Here is a 16,563-nt window from a genome sequence, read left to right as displayed (position 1 = left end):
GAGCAGATGGATCCTTCATTTTTTTTTTTGCACCCCCCCTTCAGACTGATCTGTTTAGTGCTTAGCATGCACAATAGCTGGGTTGGACCGGCACAGTCGCTCCACGCTCTCAGCAAATTGCTGCTAACAGCTCTGGATGATGCTGCCACAGGAACACCCGTCGTGCGCGCCAACCCTGGCATGTGTGTACAACCACACGTGCATGTGCCACATACACACACACCTTTCTCCTTGAAACAGGGATGTAAACGGACACATTTATTAACTTTAAATAACCTTTAACTAGACATAATACAGTAAAAAAGGACCTAAAGACAGGAGAGCGCAGCAGGTAGTTGAAGTAAAACAGCGGCACGCTATAAAGCAGGGGCATCGAACTTACTTTCATCGGGGGCCACGTCAGCCTGGTGGTCACCTTCAAAGGGCGGAAGGTAATTTTAGAACTGTATAAATGTAACTACTCCTACATTTATATAGTCCAAAAATGACATTTGGCCCTCTAAAGGCAACCACAAGGCTGATGTGTCCCCCGGTGAAAACCACAGAACGTCAGGGATTGGAATGGACCTCAAAAGATCATCTAGTCCAATCCCCCTGCCGGAGCAGGAACACCTAGATGAGGTTACACAGGAATGTGTCCAGGCGGGTTTTGAATGTCTCCAGAGAAGGAGACTCCACAACCCCCCTGGGCAGCCTGTTCCAGTGTCTGTCACCCTCACTGAGAAGTTGTTTCTTCTCAAATTTAAGTGGAACCTCCTGTGTTCCAGTTTGTACCCATTGCCCCTTGTCCTACCATTGGTTGTCACCAAGAAGAGCCTGGCTCCATCCTCATGACACTCGCCCCTTACATATTTATAAACATTGAGGTTAATTTTATAAACATTAATGAGGAAAATTAGTTCGACATCCCTGCTATAAAGCATGTTCTTCACACAAAGACAGCTATAAGTCTTCCTATATAAAAACGGCAGTTCTGTCATCATTTCTGTTATAAAATGTTTGTGTTTCAATGGCCAAAATACCTTAAGAAAACGCACTTCACAATGGTTTCTTTATCATGAGATGTCATACCACGTATATCTTGTGACACAAGAAAAGATCAGTGACTAAACCACTTGTCTGTCTTCCTTCGAGCACACTAGTATTAAGAAAAATATTTAGTCATTATAATAATCTCGTGGGTTATCGGAACAAGATGATGCTTTGGTCTTTAAGAAAAAAGCTTTGTAAAAGTAAACAGATGGCATCCATAATTAGCCCTGTGTGTGCTGTGAGTTTGTTTAGAGTTTCAACAACATTTTAAGACGTTTTGACATAATTTTAATGACAAATCAGCACTAAAACAAGCACCTATTCTTTGAAGGATAAAAGTGACATTGAAATGGGAAACTGATTACACAGTTTAAGGATGTACCTTTGGGATTCAATCTTGATTCTACCTAACACATGATATTCTCCAGCATGTCAAGCTTAATAACAGTATTTGGAAAATCTATGAAACATCTCCATGTCTATCCTGCAGTGTTAAATTGAAGCAATTCAATTTCTATTAAGACTTGAAGTTTCTATTAAAACTCCCTAAGTTTTAATAGAAAGTTACTGATCACACATTCATATTTGGACAACAGGACTTAATTCTCTCATTTTTGAATTTAAGTTTTAAAAATACACCTTTGAGTGTAGAACATGTCTGGAATTCTAACATTCCACGTAATTAAAACATTCTCCCCTCCTCCCCCCCAAAGACACTTGCATTATTTAGTTATACTGTCATTTTTCTTGGATAGCAACTGGCATTCCGGATTCAACAGCTTCATTGTCGTTTTCAGTTTTATTGTTGATGGATGGAATGTTTCTGGAAAGAAAAATATTTTTGTTGTTTGGTTCTTACAACTCACAAACATTTATTTAATCCATTCTTCAGTACAGATCTTTGACTTGGTCAATATTTTCTTCTGTTTCTTCAAAATACTCCCTTTGTGTCCGCACACAAAACAGCATTCAGAAAATACGATGCGGAAAATTTTTTTAGGGGTTTTTTTTTTTTGAAATGAGAAGTTCTACTTCTTTTAGGACTGTGTTTCAACTAGTGCTGTTTAGGTATAATGCAGACAGTACCAATCATGTCACTAGTTCTGGGGTACCAAATACATTTTAGTATACGTTAAGACCATCAGAAGACAAAAATGGAGTAGAAAAATAATTTTTACCTTGAAATTTTACTTATTTGTAACTTTAACCTTTCAGTGAGGTGTGCAACTCAAACTACACTTGTTTTAGCATCCGCATTTTTCTTTTGGCCAAATGAGGGTGGAAGGGGGTCAGTACTTCTAGCATTATATAAAATATGCTTCAGCGTACAGTACAAAAGGGCACTAACAAAGCAGTAATGCCATATCCAGGTTCAACAAGCACCCTGCAATGAGGTTTTGGAGGTGCAAGAATCTACCCACAGAGAGATATATACAGGATCTGAAATTAAAGCTCCAATCTTTTACAAAGCAAGGAAGGATAAGGGTAGGACAAGCAAAGAAATTAGACCCCCTTCTTCTATTCTTTCCCTCCCAAAAACGGAACACACAAACACCATTCCCTACTTAAGAAAACTCCACAATAACTGTTGCAGCTATTGGACTAAAGTAACTGTTTCATCTGTTTTTAAATCACTATTAAATGCTAGGCTTTAAATGCTTTCCTCTTTTACTTTTCACCCTTCTACTTCAGGCATCACTCTTGTTTTGCCTGCCTCTTTTATTTTCTTCTATTAATTTTACGCTATACCTCTTCTTCCAAAGCCTTTACTCACCACTTTAAGGAAGTCAAGGACTAAGTTTTTAAAGAGACGCATGCCAGAGTGGTCACAAACGGAGCTGAATCTCACTCAACCGATCACCTCTTTTAGCTTTGAGCCATACTCAATTTTGCAGTCAGCCAATCTAAGATCTTGCCAGTGAAGCCCCAGTCAATAAGGTAAAAGCCAGTGGTGGTACAGTTATACCACAGTGGGTAAATTCACACATTATCTCTGTCCTTTATAAAAAGGGCAAAACCAGACATGTCTGCAGCAGTCTATGGATCATAGCTGTATCAAGGCAGCTGTACCTTATTCTCAACAGGACAAGCAGAAAAATTGATCAGCAATAACTCTCTATTAGTCAGCTGCCAAAAATATCACCTTTACTAACAGGTCCTTTATTTATACCAAGTCTGGTCATAAACAATTCATAACAAGTCATCATTTCAACACACTTAAGTACAATACATACCTCCATTAAAAAAAGTCTTGCTCCCCACTTTGTGATCCACATACACTTCTTTCTCTGAAAAATGCCACCTATATTCCTGCTTTCAAGTCCACAAAGCCATACCCATGATGGCCAGCAATATCCATATGGGATAAAGGACAAAGTGCTTTCTCTTCATACTGGCTCTGCTCTTCTTCAGACATCTCACAGCAATCAGACTCTCTGTGAGCGTTACCAGTGGTTTTGCTTCCCTAACCTCTTCCAGTTTATACAGCAAGAGACACTGGGAGCAAAGCCTGTAAGAAAATTATAACTAAATCCAAGTTTTTAGATGGCGAAGCAGGTACATAAGAGCTAGTGGAGCCTGCCAACATCGCAGTTCAGTTAGCATCCATCCCCAGAACAGTATGGAGAAGCTGCTAGTTCTCCTCCTGCTCTGTGACTGCCAATGGTCTTAAAGCTTCACCATACTGGGGTCCATCCACAGCTACAAAAACTGTCACACAGTTTTTATGAACCATTGGAGCCAAGAGGTAAATTAGCAATAACTGCTCCCCTTGTATTCAGGGGAATAATTTCAGAACACATTTTTCTCAAGACCAACAAGGTACTGAGATCTAACAGCAAACCCTTCTGGTTACTTGCACAGATTGCTCTCTTGCCCCTGTGTGCATGAGGCATCGAGTTACTCACACACCAGGTGAAGCATTCAAGCAGACCACAGCAGCCAAGAAATCTAAATTCCAGTAAACTCAAAACTACAGCCTATGTCATCCCTACTACTTTAAGTCCCTAGTTGGTGTCATATACTCCTTTACATTCAGATAAATAATCTCAAAACTAACTTTCAACAAACACCTCAGTTTCTAGGAAACATGATTCACGTGGAGTCCCACAGGTTTTTCTGCTGCAGCCAAATCCAGTATCAGTTGACTCAAACCCACCAACTTACAGATGCTCCTCAATGCCCTTTATTTCAGCAGCCTGGTTTCTATTTTGGAGAACTAAACAACAGAGGGGCACACATGTTCTGCTCTTCAGACACACCAGCTTCCTGACTACTATGAGCAGGATCACTCTGGGGTCACATCATCTTTCCACAAAATAATTCACATGTATATGGATGCGGTTTGGGACCACACTGTAAAAAATAGCTTTTCAGAAAGGCAGCTGGACAACAGACAACATTTAAATTAACGTACGGAAAGAATGGAAAGCACACAAGAATACATAACAGGCTATCTCCTATGATGTCCTTTTCTATAGACATAGTATACAATAACAGTTGCTTTTTATTTTCTGATTTATTAGTCTGTCAAAGAACTGTGTGCAACCGGAACTAGGAAAATTTCCATAAACTAAGATGCTCGGGGTAGACTTATTTTGCTGTTTCCTAAGATACTGCAGAAATAAAACTAATGCACAGACATTTGGTTCCAACTAATCTTTTAATCATAGCATACAACATCTTTGAAAAAATATTTAATCTACTTCATCATGGGAAGTTATCTTGCAATAATCATTGTTTCAGTTCTCAATTTTTCTTTGCAAGGACTTGTTTCTTTATTGTACTGGACGGACATGGGCAAGAAATCAGTTACGTAGCCTATGAATACTGAATCTGTGTTTTCTGTTTTACACAAATAGCACACACTTTATATTAACAAGTTATTTAGCTCACAATTTCAACATAACTTTCTTAATCAACATCCTGCACTTAAAAAAAAAAAAAATCACAATTCAGTAGTTCTGTACAATTTCCTTTCCACTACTACTCCATGTAAGAAGATGAAGTAACTTGCACCCACAAAACCTACACTTTCTTTCCTAAAAGATGTAATTCCTGCTTTTGCTATATTTAGCAGCACTACTAAAGCCCTCTCAGAGCACTTAGTTCAAGGTGGTTCTGGTCACACTGCAGCCATTCTTTGGTTTTCTTTACATCAAATTCACCAAAGGAACAAAACTAATGTACCGTTTGAAGAATCATCTTTTGTTTCACTACTTATTAAAAATGGAGGGGAGCCTCCTTTCTCTCTTACTTTTTTTTAATAGTATTCCATGACAGTTACGTGGTAATGTTGTCTCTAAGATATCACTCCATGCCCTGGCAGCACTGTTAATGGCATCTTTCAGATTCAATGACTTACACAAACAATGTCGTTCTCTTCTGTCAACAACAATTAGCAATGCTTTTCTGTAGTTCTTTTGGGAAGACTGAAAAGCAGACAACCAGTAGCTACATAATGGAAGTTGCATTAGGAGGCAAGAATGTGGCAAAAATCTGGTTAACTGTTGTCGGCTGACCCTCTTGTGTGAAGAAGTGTTGTCTGGCAGCAAAATCACCTTTTCTTTCGGTTCTAAAAATGGCCATGAACAGCTGGTATAAACTGTGTGCAGAATGGATTCTGGTGGGCTTAGGGGATTGGTAATGGGATAAGAGACCTTTCACCTTTAGGTCAGTAGTTCAAATTCAGTCCAGGTTAGCAGCAATTGAAAGTCTTTACCATCTGACACTGTTCGTTAGCCTATTTAAAATGACTGAAGCAAAGTGTCACAGTAAAACAAGATTCCAAGTATTAAGAAATATGAAGAGTCTCGGCAAACAGCAGAAACAGTCACTTGAGACTTTACTTTGAAATCCCGCCATTCAGACTCTGCCGAAATCTCCTCTTCCAACTCCTGACAGCCCCTTTCACTGCTCCCATGCTCCTGCCCACCACCGATCACAATTCATCCTCCAGACACTTACACCGAGACAACAAAACCACCTCTTGCCGTCCCATGGGTCTGCCATGGACACCAAAGTCACCACCTCTCTGCGGTTTCAGCTGGCAATCCAGACTCAGCTCATCACTTTGCTATTTGGATTTTGCTGCTACTGTTTATACAGTGCAGCTGCAATATTTTCCAGCACTTCTCTCCTTCGCTGAGCAAACATGTAGCAGGTGCTGCCTAATGATGTGCAACAGAACACAGATACCATTAAGAGACTGTCAGATCCAAGAGCTTGTAAGTAGCAGAACTCAAGACAATCACCAACAGGATTTCTACGTGCTTCTAGACATTTCCTGACCGTGCTTTTTAATACTTTTATGAGGGAGGAATACAGAGACATGCTGCATGTAAAAATTCTTCCTTTCACATGAGGCACAGGCAGTTTTGTGCAAAGACAAAGCTCTGGAATGTAACATTTTCCAAAGATCATTAAAATCTGATGAAAACGCTGGAAGTGATGAACAAAAAACCTTAACACTAGGTAATGTTTTACAGGCGTACTGAGGTTTATTTACATTCACCTTATGCCTTAGAATTTCCTTTAAAAGAACTTGAAAACTTTTACAGAAAATATACTCACACTACAATTGACTGTAAAATAAAAATATAGAGATATGCTATTTGCTTTCAGGAAATCTCTCACAAACACATCACAGTATTCCACAAAATTATTCTATTCCCTAAAAAGTTGTGACCAACATATTCAAACTGTCACATGAGAAAATGCACTGCTACTGAAATTACCATATTTCTCAATTCCACCATGCTGAATACAGTCCATAGAAATGATCTTTTCAACCAGACTAAGCAAATGTGGTCGTGTGTTGAGGAGGAAGGGAGAGCTCACTTGTTATTTAAATGGCACCATGTGTGAGGGAGGCAGGAGGTCAGGAACAGACCTGAGACACAGATGTACAACCTGTATTGAGGGTAAGTGCTCTCTTCGTGCTGCTTGTTGCACTTTTCTCAGTTCTCCTCAAGCCAACGAGAGATGCTTCTGATTTCAAGGTACTAAAAACTTCTAGAATATGTGATATTTTCCATTTGCTGTCACCAACTGATTCACATGGAAGAAGCTTTGCCACACTGCATACACATACGTTACCAGATATTTTGTATTTACAGACCGTAGACTCCGTAGAGAGTAGAAGAGGAGCATTTCCAGTCTTCCAGTGAAAAGCAGAAGAGACTTTCCTGGTGAAAGCCAGCATTTCTGACAGTAGTGTGATAAAGAGATTTTGATACAATTTGGAAGCTAAAAAGGCTATCAAAATCTAAGGGGTCAGAAACTTTTTATCTATTTCAAAGCTCTTCTTCGGCTATTTTGGATTATGACTGCCTTTGATTAGGCTGATGACAACTAAGTACCAGAAAGTACAATGCAGGGTGAGGAGTTATAAAGTATCAGGATATTCAACATCTGGTTTGGCTCAACAATCCTAACCATAGTAGCTGCATGAAAACCACTCCAAAAATACCCTAAATGACAATGTGTAGTTCCCTTGTAGCTGCTAGGACAGATATTTCCATGTTTTGTTGTGAAAAGCAAGAACAACTAGTTTTGCTGCGCAATTATCCAATCTCCTGTCTCGTACTTACTGTCTAGCCTCTGAAAGATGGCAGAGGAGCAGATACAACAAAAAGTACATTGCCAACAGCAAAGAATAAATCATTCTAGTTGAATCACTTGGAGGGAGTGAAACATCTGTAACAGATTTGTGTAGCGTACAAGAGACACAATGGAGCTGATTCACCAACTTTTTTTGCTTTCCAACCTCATATTTTATTGCAGTAACACTTAACACAAAAATGAAATAAAATATAAACTTCCTGTAAAGTGTTACTTATATTTTTTGCAGAACTACATAGCAGAAAAGGTATATTCCCAAAGAGTTTCTCAAAAAAACAGCCAAATAATAACACAACTCACAATTACAGCCAAATAATTTCCAAAAACCACTGGAAGATATCTGACAGATACACCAAAGGGAAGGAGGGGAAAAATCAGCAGGCAGTGCAAAGCACTGGACACAGTTTAGTTAGCTTTATGCAAGTATATTCTGAAGTCTGTATCTAAAGTAAAAAGGCTACGGCAATCTGATTAGAGATTGCTGAAATGTTGAAACAGACACAGGAAATTGCATCATTTAGTAGACATGTTCTGATGATGCTGCCAGGTAGCTATGTCTGTAATGCACAGTGACAAAGACCTTAGGAGAATCATTTATGGATCAGATGTCCATCATTTAGGAAAGTCCTTTCAACTGTGGAGCATTCAGCAAAAACAGGGCAAGTGAGCCTATTAGCCACTGTTCACAGTTAAGAGATGCAAAGGAAAAGACTGAAGCAATACAGGGACATCTGGAGACTCTCCTGGTTCTGAAGTTAAATCTGTACAAGCGTCATCAGAGTTTCTATGTTTGGCTCTTAATAGAAGGGAGCAAGAATGAGATGTTAGTTGCATAACTGTTAGCTAAACAGAAAGTAAAGCTTGACACCTGGGAGAAGTGACAGATCAATCGGGGAAGAATCAGAGAAAATTATTACTCTCCATCCTCAAGCTGAAACGCTAATTAGAGACAATACACAGTCAGGATAGAGGAATTAGAGAATATCTACACAAGTACCGTAATTTAAGATTAGTAAATTTCTTTTAGAGTTGGAAAGAAAGAGTCTGCTATTATAGGGGATTGTCAAACTGCTTAGGCTATCTTTCAAAAGGAGTCTTTAAAGTCATTAAAGACAGAATTGTGAAAGCTTTCTTACAACATATATGGAGACCTCTACAATTAAATAAGTTGGAGGTTTGGGACTTTGAACACTTACCACAATGCATTGCAGGCAGAAGACACCACAAAACACCAAAGCTAACATCTTAAAAATTAATCACAAAAAGAATCAATTCCAAGGACACTCCATCACTAATTGCATTTAGGAACTGACAGATAATTACATACTACAGCAAGGAAATGTTTTTGAGCTTCTGGTGGATTATGCAGAAAAAAAAAATTTTCTTCTACGTACACAAGAACACAAGACAGTCACTAAAAAGTGTTCTCTCAAAAACTAAAAGATTGAGAAAAGTGTAAAGAACACGACCAAAGAGACAGAAAATCTCCATAGTATTTTAATGAAGTACACACTGCCATTAACAACCGCCCTCTCTAACTGAATCTAAGGTAGACCAGATGGTGCCTAGCAAACTCTACCAAAAGCACATGAAGTATAACCGTTGTGACTAACTCCAAAAGCACTGCTGCCCTGCAAGGAAAGTCTTACCAGCATCCTTCCCCTGTCACAAGGGAAGATTGCAACACCCCCATTCCCCTTTTGTACGCCAAATCATCTCTCACTTCTTCACCCAAAGCATGATTTTACCGAGCCGCTATGCAAAGTCATGGAAGATGTCAGAATTACGAGGATCTCTTCATGTTCTACCACTGGCCACATGTACAAGCAGCAGGCAGGACACAGTCCTGACAAAATGTAGCTAAAACAGAGTAAAAAGTTAAGCACTCTATTCCTTGATTCCACATTTCAGCCTTACTGGCATTATTTAACAAAGTGAGACAAGGAGGACGAAGATGATGGAACTGAGTTGAACTTGCTTGCAAGTTGAACTTTCTTCCTGTCTCTGAGAATGGTATCCAGACTTCAAGTTACGTGCATGTTTTCTTAGAAATGCACAACAGTCAAAAAAGAGGTAGAGAGCGTTTTCCATAAAACACCGCTTGTCCATGTTGTTACAAAAATCCTACACTGTGTCAGCATGTTTTTTACACAGTTGCATTCCAGTTACCATTTCAATCATATGCAGATTGCTAGTGTTTTTATTGCTGATATGCACATATAGTTTTAATCGCCCTCCTAGAGGAACTCAGCAAGCCATCATGAAGTATAAAAAATAAAAAAGAAACTTCAGGGACCAATGGGGAAAAGCATCAGAGCACAGTGGCTAGCCACTTACTGTGAACTCACAGTGGCACTTAACAGTGACCTCTTGCAAGGTCTTTAGGTCAAGTGTAACAAAGAGCAAAAGCTCTGAATGCTTGAGTGCTGTGTAAGGGCTCACTGCTGCAAAGTCTTGTACACACTGGCTTATTTAAGTGAGTAGATCTTTTGAGTTCAGTGGGAAGTGCTCACATGCGTCAAGTTAGCTATGAGTAGGTCTTCACAGGAGCAGACCCCTAAGTATGCAAGGAGGTTATGTTTTGTTTTTTTAAATAACACCTTTCTGAATCTGAAGAGCTGTTTTTCTTACCTGAAGTCTAGTATTCATTTCCAAGAAGTAGAAATTCTTACTGGAGTCCACAAGGAATTCTACTGTTCCAGCAGAGGAATATTTTACTGCTTTGGCAAGAGCTACTGCTTGTTCTCCCATTGCTCTTCGAGTTTCAGGGTCTAGAAAAGTGCTACAATAGAGAAACAATGCCTTTCTTTAGTTAAAAAAAAAAAAAAAATACTAATTACATCATTTCATCTTCTGCTTAAACTACCACCAAAAGAGAACAGAATTATTTATGTTATGAAAACACATTGAGACCGTAAAATGTATGCCCTTACATTTATATTGTTCTTAAAAAGATTCAGGATAAATAACAGCATTCTTTAAAAAATAATAGAACAGAACACAACTTTTTTAGAACACTGAGTTCTATGTTAGTTAAATGAAAATAAATACATACAAATCCAGGATTTTTTAAAAGGCACGTCTATTTGCAGAAACACTGTAACTAAAAAACACATCCAATGAAAATATGAATGCCAAAATACAGACAGGAAGTCTAAAGGGAATTGGTTTTCTGACTCTGAATTAAAGCAGCATGCCATTTCATGGGTATTCTATACAATAAAGAAGTTTTGGAAATTAATGAAGTATTATTCGGGCTTCTTATTTAAGATTTCAATGGCGCAAATTAAGGCATTCATAGTATTTAACTATTAATAAACCACTGTCAACAATATCATGACTTAAATTCTCATACCCTTTATTTCCTCTCTCAGCTTTACTTGTAAGCTGAAGACTAGTTAGCTATGTTCGTTAATTGTAATTCACTCCTTTCCATGAATCCTGGACACATTCAAGGGTACCCAAAGAGCAGCTCTGCAACCACCTCGGGAACCAGTGATCACTGTCCAAATGCCAAACCTTCTCATTTTTGGAGAGCAACATCCCACTTTCAGTGGCCCAGTGAATCAGCAAGACTCGGGAAGGTACATATTCTGCTTGTTACTCTGCTCTGTACTGCAAATTCAGATTTAGATTAACCTGTGCAGGTTGTTAATTTAGAGCTACAAAAATTTCTGTGACTCCATCAAAGTTGTGAAACTGGTTGCTCCTCACCCTAAATACACTGACCTTCAATGAAAGACGACATGTAGTAGTTCATCTCAGAGCTTATAAATACCTTTGTTATACTTCTGCGGTGACTTACATCAGGCACATAACACAGCTATCATTTTAGAAGTATTTTTTTTAAGAGAATTGGAAGTCATTTCTACCTTACTTCTAAGTTACTGTTTAAAAAGAAAATACCAAATGTTACGTAATTTTTGAGGTGTCCTCAACAGTGAGTCCTAATTCTGCAAAGGAGCAATCAGGAGCCTCCATGTATCTGAAACAGCCCCATCAAAGTCAGCAAAGCTCCATGTGGGGCCAGGGACTGGACTCAGAAGCCTGCGCTAGGTCAGGACTCATCTTTCAGTACTTACTATGGGGTTTTCCAGAGAGACGTGAACTCACACAGAAGAGCTAGAGACTTCTGCCACAACAAACCAGATTTGACATGACACAAAAAGTAAGGGAATATCTAGGCAAACCGGGAGACAATGGATTCCTTTTCTTTAAGGGAAAATTCTACTTAGCACTTACATCCTTCTGGTGCCTACATGGGCAGATTCTGATGGACAATAGGGCAAGCATTTTCTGGAATTTAGGAAAAACTATTTCTTGGCAAACAATGGGATCAACAGGAAAAGGAAGTCAAGTCTGATCCCAAGAAAGCTATCAGATCCTACACTGGATCAAAGGGGAAAACATAAGATATATAAAACTGTGTCATACCTATCAAAATAGGCACTGGTAATGTAAAAGAGTTTCATAATATTTCTCATTTGGATTCAATAAGAGGATAATACATCACAAAGTCAACAATCTGTAATTCAACTTGGGGATTCTGTAGAGCTTTGATCATGAAAGCTCAGTAAGTGGCTTATGAAGAACAGAACCTTCTCAATAACAGATTCATACTCTATTTCTAGAATAACCATTATTACTTCTTATATGGATGAAAGACAGTTACTCCCCTTTATTACAGTGGTGTCTTCCCTGTGTTTGTTAAATGTAGGTCTGAGATCTCTCTTTTCACCTCCTGCTGTAGCCAAAGAATGGAACAGAGGTGTCACACTGCTAAACTTGATCTCTGCCACGTGGTTCAGCTTTATCTTCTAAAATTACTGGATCATCCCTGCAATCAGCTAGGTTAATTAAACAAAGTTTTCCTATTCCCCTCCGCTGTTCTACCTTTTGTATACAGTGCACCTTTTAAAACTGAAATAACACTTCTCCAATCTAATTAGGTATCGCTTGAAAACACTGTATTTTAAGCCCGACTTCAAACCTTTTTCTCACACATAAACCTGTTAGTTTTTTGACCAAATAGCTCCTATGGCAGCATGAAGGCTGCAAAATAAAAAGGATTCACAAGATAAAAGCACCAAAATGAAAAAATAAGATCAGACCTGACATTTCACTCCCAAAACCTTCTTCAAGCTATTGTATAGTTGATCAAAGACAATACAACTGGTTTGATCCATTGTTTCTACATCCAAAGAGATGACCACATGGGCAAGATGTTACCTCTCCACTTCTAGTTTATCAGATAATGTTTCCCAAAATATCTCCATCGCCTTCACTCACACATAAGGCTGAGATTTTGAAAAGTACAGACCTTTACACTGTCAGTGGAAATGCCCTGCTCAGCTTAGACAAAAGAAACAAAACAAAAAAACCCCACACACATCAAAAGCATTTACCCTTCCTCTGAAGATACCACTACACTGGGAGAGAACAGTACCTCCTTTTCTAAATGTCAGGGTCAGTTTATCTGCTTATAGGAAAAAATTAGGCATACTGTTAGTTTAAAAAAATCACTTACCTGAAAAAAACAACATTCTACTTTTTCTCCTTTGACATATTTATTATGTACTATGACACCATGGGCATAAATATGCTAAAGTATTTGAGAACACAGTTTTGCCCTCACATCTAAAGAGTGCCCACCTATGAATCATGTACACAGTCACAAACACAACAGGCTCACTGTTTCTCTTAACCCCAAATCCTTCAAGGTTTTCTAGACAGTGATAGGAAATGTAGATGTAAATGTACATGTAGCACAACTCTAAAGAGAGCCTGTACATAGACTCCAGTTCAATAACATACCTTTCTGCTAAGTTACTGCCTATATACATTCAAATTGGCGGTGGCTTCAAGTAGCACCTTGGCAGTTAATCTGGAATATGATCCTGAAGTACTTGATATCATACTGAGATCTTTCAGAGAGAGCTTAGTGCTTGGAGAAAGCAAAAGAAGTTGCTGTCTGTGCACCTTCCAAGGAAAAAAACATTCCTGAGAGAAGCTAACAATGGAGCATGCATAAAAGGTCACAAAAATAGTTTAACAGTTTCACTTGCATTCTAATGCAGCCACTTACCAGTAAACTAGCCTCCCTTTTAAATCTCCTGCCTCTTAGATCTTTCTTTCTATTTCTGCCTGTGACAAACATTTTTGTCCTTTGAACTGAAACTGAAAGAACATCTTTCAATTTAAAAAGACACTGCAAAACTAACATCTAGGCTAGATAAGGCAATCTCAACTCTGAATGCATGCAACAAGGAAGACAAAAAAAAAAAAACCACATAACAAACAAATTATTTCCTGCCTGAGATGAAACTCGGAAAAATTTTGGGAAATTGAGAGACTGTCGTAGAAATCGCCTTATTCTGAAAATCCTGGATGCTAAGGTTTAACCCAGAGGACATGGAATCACTAGAGAAAAGTAGAGACAACAAAGGAGACTAAGCAGGCAGCCAGCAAGTTGTAATGACTTGCTCACTGCAGACGCTAATAGAGATCTTGTACGCTACTGCAGAATACAACAGCAGGGCACTGTTCCATCATTACTTGTCAGGAAAGGTCTGGAAATGTAGAAAGAAGGTTTAACATCCAATGTACTGTAGCTCAGCATTTTGAGATAAGATGGTTCGAGGCCCCACCTCAAATACTCTGTTCAGTTTTGGGCCCCTCACTACAAGACAGACATTGAGGTGCTGAAGAGAGTTCAGAGAAGGATAGTGAAGCTTGTGAGTGGTCTGGAGCACAAGTCTGATGAGGAGCAGCTGAGGGAACTGGGGCTGCTTGGCCTGGAGAAAAGAAGGCTGAGGGGAGACCTTATCGCTGTCTGCAACTACCTGAAAGGAGGTTGTAGCATGGAGGGGGTTGGGCTCTTCTCCCAGGTAACAAGTGATAGAATAAAAAGAAATGGCCTTAAGTTGTGCCGGGGAGGTTCAGATTGGATATTGGGAAAAACTTCTTCACTGAAAGGGTTGTTAAGCATAGGAAAAGGCTGCCTAGGGAAATGGTTAGAAGGGTCCTGGTTTCAGCTAGGATCAAGTTAATTTTCTTCCTAGTAGCCAGCACACTGCTGTGGTTTTGGCTTTAAGATGAGAATAATGCTGATAACACTCTGATACTTTAGTTGTTGCTGAGCAGTGCTTACACTAAGTCAAGGGCCTTTCAGCTCCTCATAATGCCCTGCCAGTAAGGAGTCTGGGGGTGCACAAGAATTGGGTAGGGGACACAGCCAGAACAGCTGACCCCAACTGACCACAGGGATATCCCATACCATATCACACCATATTCAGCACATACACTAGGGGGAAGGTTGGCTGGGGAGCTGCCACTCAGGGACAGGCTGGGCATCAGTCAGCAGCTGGTAAGCAATTGCATTGTACATTGTTTGTTTTGTACAGTCTTTTATCATCATCATTATGATTATTATTAGTAGTACCATTATTGCTATTATTATTATTACTTTCCCTACCAGCTAGTAAACTGTCTTTATTTCAATCCAAAAGTCTTTTTTCCAATTCTCCCCCCAATCCCATGGAGAGTGACAGTTGCATGGTGTGTAACCGTCTCCCTAGTTAAACCACAAGAGTCACCATCCTGGATGTATTTAAAAGACAGGTAGCCATGGTGTTTAGAGACATGGTTTAGGGGTGGATTTATCAGTTTTAGGTTTACAGTTGAACTCTATGATCAAGGTCTTTACCAACCTAAATTATTCTATGATTCTAAATGGTATTCCATGATGGATCAAAAGTTTAATCTCTCTGACTGTTACAGCAGAGGACAGTGCTGGATGATCAGAGTGAGTGGTAGGACCTTCACATGGCACTTGTCCATAATAACATTCCAAAAATCTTAACTTTGGGCACCAAATAGTACAGAGAGCCAAGTGCCTCTGACAGCTGGATATTACTTCACCCAAATGGTAAGGCAAAAGTTAAAGTGCTTTAAAAAGCTTCTAACAGATTCTGAAATGGTTAGATAGGGCACCTGCTCTCACCAAACTGAAGTTTCAGAGCACTCCTTTGAGTTCCAGTTATTGAATACGAAGTCAGCTAAGCCATTTACTTTCTATCGATCCACTTACTTCAGATTGATCCTAGAGGATCAATGGATTTTCTGATAAGCTTATGTGCCTTGTTTCTTCACATGGAGGAGACTCCCTTATTAATCATTCTAGCAGACAGGAAAATACAACTACACCCTCACATTTTTTCTTGCCAAAGTATGCTGTCTCATCGCAACTGTGTCTGAAAATGAGTAGAGAAGAGTTTGGGCAGAGGAAGAATAAAAATTGAATAAGAAAAACCAACAGACTATTAAAAGTTACTCATCTGTTTAAATTGCAACCTCTGTGGTGAAACAAGAAGCCAACAGCATCTTCCAAAAAGGTCTGAAGCTAGAAGCAAAGAACAGTACTGTAAATCACCGGAAGTTTTACGTAGCACTAAATTTGCCCAGCACTAGCTAAAAAACTGGCAATGATCAGATGTGTCTTATGGTCTGTGATTCCTAGAACAGACAGAGTAGGACAACTGACCATGTTAAAAGCGTATAAGCAAAGTTTGCTGGTCTCCTATTTGAAACTAGGGAACTGACCACCATGAACACCAGGGCTCCCTTGAACACTGTAATGTCATCAGGGTGTGAATTAAAGAATTTTCTCCTCAAAAGAGATTTTTTTTTTTTTACAAGCAACTAAACTTCCCTATGAAAACTGGACATTCAAACATGAAATTATCTCTAAAGGATAAGATCAACAGCTGCAGACTTAGCTTTAAGAAAATTCACAGAAATTATTCTCAAAGCTAAAAGGTCCTCAACAACCAGCCTCTTAACCTAGATACTTGGGAAAACATCATAGCAGGAAAAAAGTAAATCAAAAGAGGGTTGAGAAGAGGCCAAACT

General features: G+C 39.1%; 1 protein-coding gene across 3 annotated transcripts in view; it reads right to left on the bottom strand.

Moving 5' to 3' along the window:
* The window catches only part of PCCA (propionyl-CoA carboxylase subunit alpha), a 283,490-nt gene that overhangs the window by 166,468 nt on the left and 100,459 nt on the right, over positions 1-16,563 (bottom strand). For all 3 annotated transcript variants that reach the window (XM_065829712.2, XM_071807058.1, XM_071807055.1), the window contains exon 12: positions 10,285-10,435. In XM_065829712.2, coding sequence (XP_065685784.2) covers positions 10,285-10,435 — 151 coding nt within the window. The remainder of the gene's footprint in view (positions 1-10,284; positions 10,436-16,563) is intronic.

The sequence above is a fragment of the Patagioenas fasciata genome, chromosome 1, assembly GCF_037038585.1.
Source record: "Patagioenas fasciata isolate bPatFas1 chromosome 1, bPatFas1.hap1, whole genome shotgun sequence".
NCBI classification, from domain to species: domain Eukaryota; kingdom Metazoa; phylum Chordata; class Aves; order Columbiformes; family Columbidae; genus Patagioenas; species Patagioenas fasciata.
This window is presented reverse-complemented; position numbering and strand designations above follow the sequence as displayed.